The 7,500-nt window shown below is 32.7% G+C and overlaps 2 protein-coding genes across 3 annotated transcripts in view; one reads left to right on the top strand and one right to left on the bottom strand.

Moving 5' to 3' along the window:
- The window catches only part of LOC125035447 (bifunctional 3'-phosphoadenosine 5'-phosphosulfate synthase-like), a 41,994-nt gene extending 40,704 nt beyond the window's left edge, over positions 1-1,290 (bottom strand). Inside the window, exon 1 of one of the 2 annotated variants that reach the window (XM_047628862.1) lies at positions 1,154-1,290. In XM_047628862.1, the coding sequence (XP_047484818.1) occupies positions 1,154-1,186 (33 nt within the window). In that variant the 5' untranslated portion in view covers positions 1,187-1,290. The remainder of the gene's footprint in view (positions 1-1,153) is intronic. The other variant, XM_047629670.1, reaches the window with a different exon arrangement.
- A 349-nt stretch (positions 1,291-1,639) lies between these two features.
- Positions 1,640-6,134, top strand: LOC125039695 (cytochrome c oxidase assembly protein COX11, mitochondrial-like). The gene is made up of 4 exons (XM_047634318.1): positions 1,640-2,240; positions 3,318-3,473; positions 3,611-3,778; positions 5,580-6,134. Exons 1-4 carry the CDS (start codon positions 1,830-1,832, stop codon positions 5,724-5,726), a joined length of 882 nt encoding a protein of 293 aa, XP_047490274.1. The 5' UTR covers positions 1,640-1,829; the 3' UTR covers positions 5,727-6,134.
- The last annotated feature ends 1,366 nt before the right edge of the window (positions 6,135-7,500 follow it).

The raw sequence follows: 7,500 nt of genomic DNA, 5'->3' as shown, positions 1-7,500 counted from the left end.
ATATATATATATATATATATATATATATATATATATATATATACTTCAGACACTAATAAGATTTGAACAAGTACTACAAAATCAGTAATGAACTATAAAAATTGATAACATTGTATGAGTACAAGTTCAAATTTTAAAACATTTAATAAACATTCAGAGTTCCCTTCAAGCCATATGAATATTTTGGAGAAGTCACTACTCTACACACTGCTATTTTGTCAGTACTAGTAATGTTCACTGCTATGTGTTCCAGTTTACGAGCTATGATGAACATATTATGATCTTTATTACCTTCCCATCTACAATAAAAAGTATGCAACATAACACATTATTCACTGACCTTGAGATTGCAAATCAGTATCAGCCAAATGATCATAATTAGACATTAACCTTTTTTTTTGCTTTCTAGAATTATGTGATCCATATATATAATACACAATTATATTCCCTGTAATTTATTAATTATAGTTAAAACTACACACAAAAAATATATCTCTAAAAACTTGTTTTTTTTAGAGTTGGTATATAGTAAAACATGAATTCAGTATACTCTTAGGTAAAATTAGTTTGTGACATGCCTATAGTACCAGTAAGTTGACTCAACTATGTGTGAGAACTGGAATGCTGACATCAGCATGCTGGGGTCAAAGATGGGGCTGAAGGGAACTGGGCATCCTACCGCATCATCCCTCTATGACTGCGACCCCTATGTCCACTAGGATATGGGAGTAACTTTCACTCTTTGATAGTATTCATATATCATATTCTTTGTTATATAAAGAATATGATAGGCAGGATATCAAAGTTCCATTACAGTAATACATTTATGACAACTTTTACCAAGGATTGAGACATGTCAGGGTTTAGAATAAGCTAGAAAAGCAACATAGAAGAATATTGAGTTTCTAAAAGATCTTACCCCAATATTGCATCATAAACACATGTATCGGATGTGCCATACACGGAAATCAGTATCAAAAGTTTCGAATTCCACTATATGCGACCAATATTAGATATCAGTACTACAGGATACCGCAAGAGGCCAATGCCCAGGTTCATGAACTTGGGTGGGCGTGGTATATTGACAGTATCGAGTTTTTTTGTTTATATATGCTCACGATTAAATCAAAGTGTAGTAGGAGTCAATACTTACTGTTTTCTGTTTCTTGCAGTCGATTGTTGACATAGTACCTTTTGATATAGCCAAGCTCTTTTCCTGTGCTGCAGCTTATTATTCGCCACGTCGGGAATGGACGGTTGAAGTTTTATTTTGTGGTAGTATCCAACACCATTTATGTCAACATCTAAGGACTTGCAGTGTCTAAATTTTCAAAATAAAAGGTTCCGATTCTGCTAGCGGTATTTCTTTTTGTATTTATGCATGTAAACAAAACCTTTCATTCAGCAGAAATGCAGTTGAAAAATAGTGAGTATTTACATATATTATACTGAATATATCATGAGTTAACCATCTGAATTGTTGTAACTGATACTAAAAAGAGGATTGTAAAAAAATACTTTTATTTAAGGCAGAAAACAAGATATTCTGCGAACGTTCATACCAAACAAGTGAATATCGTTTTTATAAGGATCAATGGTAATCTGTGACATTTCCGTGAATAGTACACATGATAATGATACAAAAAAGAAGAAAAATATTTAGAAATGTTATGAAATAAACTACTAATACTCAATATATTTATCTCATGATAGATTACAAAATGTTAACATCAGAAAAGAATAGGATTTGCACTATGCGAACGCAACCCATTTGTAAACATTAGGTAACTCATGTTATCTCGGCCGCAGGATTACATAGCCCCCTCGAAATGTTCAGACTTTACCGAATAGCTGGAGTTTTGTGCAAAGACCTAAGGACAAATAAGATATGTGATTCCATATGTCATTCCCAGTATGTAGAGAACAGAGTGAGCGCAAATAATACAAATGTATTGTACCGGACTCTGCACTACCTTCCATGTAAAAATACTCCGACCCTCCTCAGGATACTCGCCCCAAGCGGGAATCAGCCTTTGGCATTGTCATCTACCAAAGTATTTAACACCCAAGCATATTTGACGAGGGGGATCCATCAGAGTCAGAAGGCCTTCAATAATGGCTTTGACAGTAAGCCTATGAGCCAAGGTACAAAATCGACTTTATACTATATTGCTGCAGTGGGAGTTTTAGCACTTGGTCTAAGTTACGCAGCAGTTCCACTCTACCGAATATTTTGTCAGGTTAGTTATCGGTCCTAAATGGATCCTATGATTTACCGGTTAAATGTTGATTACACAATCACACCAGCTCCATATCTTCACATTGATTACACAGAATTCTCATCTCGTTATGATATCTTGGTTTTCAGTTTTCATTGTGACTGAAGTGTTCATAATTAACAGCAAGATGAATTTTTGAAGAAAATCTTTACAGATGGATGAGAACTTTTATGAGTTTTTATAATTATCTCTTTTTACATATACTATGAAAGATGGCAACAGTGCATGGCTAGAAGTTTTGATTGATGGTGTGAACAGCAGTAGGCTCCCTTGAAGTGATGAGTATTTCAGGTGTATAATTGGTTTGTTGTTTGCTGAATATTATTAATATTTAAATCCCTTTTCTTCATTTAGAAACATTAGTAAGGGGTAGAGGTATACAGGTCAAAGTTGTCAGTGTTATTGATTTTATTAACCCCCTCAATCCAGACATGTCATGAAAAAAATTTGGCTCTAGGGGTGGGTGATGTAAACAGGCTGTCATGGGAAAATTTGGCTGTGGGCAAGGGTGACACGAATTTGCTGTTGTAAGTTGAAGATTGGGGTGATGGGAGGGTGGTTAGACTCATTTGGCAACGATGAGTGCAGAACGTACTGTCCATGAGCCATGATTGGAAGAGCACTAGCTTTAGGGAGGTTGCATTTCCACACTCAGGATCCTATTCCTGGCCACCATGACTGTCAGTGCAGGTTGTATTACAGAATATTGAATATTATAAAAAAGAAACTTAAATGACATAGATAATGAAATATTACTTATTGTTAGTATTATTGCACTGAGTTATGGACTACCTAGAGAGATGATATGGAGTCTGTGTAAAGAAAACAGACTATTACCATCTGGATAAAGCAGGTCAAATGACAAAAAGGAACATTAAAAAATGGCATTAAAGCTAAAAACACATACAGATAAAGAGAAAATAACATTGCAAAAGGGAGGCATAGAGTCTTGTCACCGCACATCAGTAACAGACTTTCATAGGCTTGATTGATCTTTACAGTGACTTTAATACAGTAATAAAAAATGGCCATTTACAGGCATACAGCTATGGAGGGACCACCCAGCAAGGTCAAGATGCTGAAAAGGTTGAATTCATGGAGAAAAGAGAAGATCGTATCCTGAAAATTCGCTTTAATGCAGACACAGCAGCTTCTATGACATGGAATTTTAAACCACAGCAGAGCGAAATAAAGGTATTTAGTTTTGTAAAATTTGTTATTTTTACTGAAAGCTGGTGAATAAGTAACACTTCAGAAGAGACCTCAGAGTTGATATAACTATTTTACATTTACAGTAGTACAATATACTTACTTTTCCTTTCTGACAACAGGTTGCTCCAGGGGAAACAGCTTTAGCCTTCTACACTGCAAGAAATCCTACAGATCGTCCAGTTATCGGTGTCTCCACCTACAATGTTATTCCTTTTGATGCTGGTCTTTACTTTAATAAAATACAATGCTTCTGCTTTGAAGAGCAGTTACTCAACCCCCATGAAGAGGTTAGTGAAATGAAACCTTCAGACAGTTTTGATAACAGTGTATGAATCAAGAATCACATAGTTTATAGCTTTATGTGTCTATTTGTCAAGAAGAATATACAAATCTAATCTAATTGTTCATCAGGATTGAATATGATTAAGTTGTAAATAAGAGTAAAGAGCAATTCAATATACTGTCACTGATGTAATTGTTAAAAACTTTAATCTTCTGTTTTTCTTAGTATTTTTGATACCAGAGAGACTCATTAGCAATGGTACTGTATGAAAAGTATACTTGCTGTGTTGCATTACTCGAAAGAGGAAAATAGTTATTTGGAATAGACTGCAACAGCATCAGGACAGTTAGTCATTTTCATGTATATTATCAAGCTCTGCCTTGAGTAATTTCTCGTATATATATATATATATATATATATATATATATATATATATATATATATATACATATATGAAAATGATAAGCATTTGTATATAAATGGTAGTAAACAAAGAAAATTGGTGATTCACTGCAGTTTCACAGATATTATTGGTATTGATTTGTTATGGATGTTTTTTTTGCAAGGGATTTGATTATTAGTTTTAACATCAAAGCATTGCCAGTTCTTTTAGTTCCTTGTTTCATCTTTCATTGTGATATCCTTTCCTTAAGTTCTGAAACACCAGTTAAAAACTTCTAAAAAGTAAAAATGTAACATTTTGTCTTGAATCAAGTAGCCCTTAGATTATATCATGAAACTGTTAGTATACAGTAGGTAGAATAACTTGACTTTTACTTATTACCAGATATTAGTTCATAATTTGTTGTGAAGAGAAATGTCATATGGATATTTTTTCTACCTCTTATTCACCTCCCCCAGCTAGGGTATAGCTCATACCAAATGCCACCCTCTGCATTCCTTAGCAAAAAAAATAGGGCATATAAGCCTTACAGTATTCACACAAAGATTTATTTTAAAATATGCTTAAAAACAGTGACTGGTGTAATCCATCCAGGTATTGATCTATTGCCTTGTAATCTACTATAACTAGCCATTGAAATACTTTCAATGGATAGTTATAGCCATAACTTTATCTAACTCTGGAACCAGACATGGGTCAGGGATTATCATGCTTTTGGCTAGATTTGGTAATGTTTTTTGAGGGACAATGGGAATTTATATTGCAAGATCTTACAAATTTGTAAAATGTTTATGCAATTGTAATTTCACTAAAGATGTCATTTGTTTTATTGTTGATGTCACAAGGTTCATTAATTTGTTCACCCATTTTTCTTCAAACCCCCTCTGACTCTGTCCATTCTTAAGTCAAGGATGACTGTAGATACATTTTTTTTCATTTTGCTAGCTTGTTCTCAAACTCATGTAGCTTTAACCACCATTTTCTTTTCATAATGGCATTGCCTTCAGATTTCCAATTGGATAATCCATCTATCTATGGAATACTTCTCCCACATATGAGGTGGCTTCTAAGCTGGTTCACTCTTCAGCAAAGTCAAATCCAATGCTTATTGCATTATGAATAATCTAGCTATCATTTCCTTACACAACTCCTCAGCTCTCTGTGAGAAAGTGGCCCACCCCTCGCTCTTTAGGTCAATATTTCTTCAGTTCTTATTTAAATGAACTTCTAGGTTGTGGGCCTAGCCCTCTTTTTCAGCCGTGTGTCTTTCCTGTATAGTCTTTCTCTTTCATTGATTGTCTACTTTTCAGAGGAAAGTGTTTTGGACTAGGCAAGAATGTTTATTCCCAATTCAGAATACTCATAAGTTTATAGAAAATAAATGTATACTTTTGCTTTTCAGGTACACATGCCTGTGTTCTTCTACATAGACCCAGAGTTTGCAGATGATCCCAAAATGGAGGGCGTCGATACATTGACTTTATCCTACACCTTCTTTGAAGCACGTGAAGGTGTTCCATTACCAATTCCCAATTTTGCAAGAAAATAGTTTTTATTATTATTATTATTATTATTTTTATTATTAAGAAGATACCTGGATTTTTTTTATAAGTTTGCCCCCCCCCAAAAAAAAATAAAAAAAATAAATAAATTGTATATTATATATGCCAAGGTATTGCATAAAGATTATGATTTTGCTTTAATCAATAATGATCTAATTGTAACTGTGAGTCAGTTTGGTTTATCTTTGGAAGGAATTTGTTGTTGGGAAGGTAATTCATGATAGGTTATGCCATGATGAACATGTAGGAAAGATAAAAGTATTATGAACTTGTTTTACACATCCAGAAAATTATGTTACAAGCAATGATGTAGCAGTATTATAATCGGTATCAAAATTATATATTTCATAGAAATTTGATTATATTACATCTTAATTCCTGGTTCAAACAACAAATCAGTCGTTTTTTTTACAGAAACTCATATTTTTGCATTGACAAATATCAAGATCTTACTTTTTGACATGTATTGCCTAATTTCATATGTTAAAAAATATATTAGAGGTTGAATTGCTCTGACTTAATCAAACTACCATAGAAATAGATGAATTAGATAGAGAGAGTTTAATTTAAATACAGAAGGTTTCTGTTGAGGACAATATAATTACCGAAATAATAGGGAAATTCTGGATGAATGTGTTGGAAACATATAAGATACATGTCATATAAGCAAGTTTATTACTTGAAGCTAGTACTGGAATATTATTTAACCCAATGCCGCCAGAGAAAATTTAAAAAAAAATGGGGAAATGTTGTGCCTATTTTCTATATTTTTGTGTGAAATGTCTGCCCATAGATGGCTCTGCTAGCGCTTAGCCACAAAGGAGTCACTTAGTAGACCTTGTGACCTCAGGTGATTTGAATTGGCGGGAAAAACGTATTTTTTACTAGTGCTATGAATATCGATGGTGTTATTTTTATTATAAACATTATAATTATCATAATGTTTTTTAATATTAATAACAGCAAAATAAGATAACGTAAAATATTTCGTAAATCAAAGAAAAGGGTGAGCGGGCGAGACGGGCAGTACTCCTAACTGGCTCATTGGTGACTTAGTACAAGTATAGCCATCTATGTGTAAAAACAATCAAAGAAGTACTGACAATAGGCATAGCACGTGTCTACCCGTTGTACCCGTCGGCAAGGGGTTAAACAACTGCAACTTTTACAGGGGCAGAGATACAGAGAAATTTATACAAAAAAGGCTACTTGTGTATATATGTATATTGCATTATCATAAATTATTAAATACACCAAATATGATATTGGTTCTATTTCTTAGCTGTTTTTATGATTATTTTAAAGATGTACATAAACAAATTAGATGGTAATTGTTGTTATATTTAATTGCATTTCATTATCCCAGTTTTAGGTTTGCCTAAGACTTACTGAAAATACCTGATTTATCAGAACTCAGCATTTACAACTAACATTAGAAAATTTCTTTAATGAGAAGTCAAGGCACAAATCAAAATTGAGTATTTGCATTCTTAACTTTATTTTTACAAACATCACACCATGTAACTACAGAATCTTGTTATCACATATAACCCAATTTAACCCAATGTCTGCAGGTTTATGTACTGTCCCCTTTCTATATATATATATATATATATATATATATATATATATATATATATATATATATATATATATATATATATATATACATATATATATATATATATATATATATCATGTATATATATTATATAAGTATTACATTTACATATATTATATATATACATATTATATATATAT

This window comes from Penaeus chinensis, chromosome 1, assembly GCF_019202785.1.
Source record: "Penaeus chinensis breed Huanghai No. 1 chromosome 1, ASM1920278v2, whole genome shotgun sequence".
In the NCBI taxonomy this organism is placed as follows: domain Eukaryota; kingdom Metazoa; phylum Arthropoda; class Malacostraca; order Decapoda; family Penaeidae; genus Penaeus; species Penaeus chinensis.
This window is presented reverse-complemented; position numbering and strand designations above follow the sequence as displayed.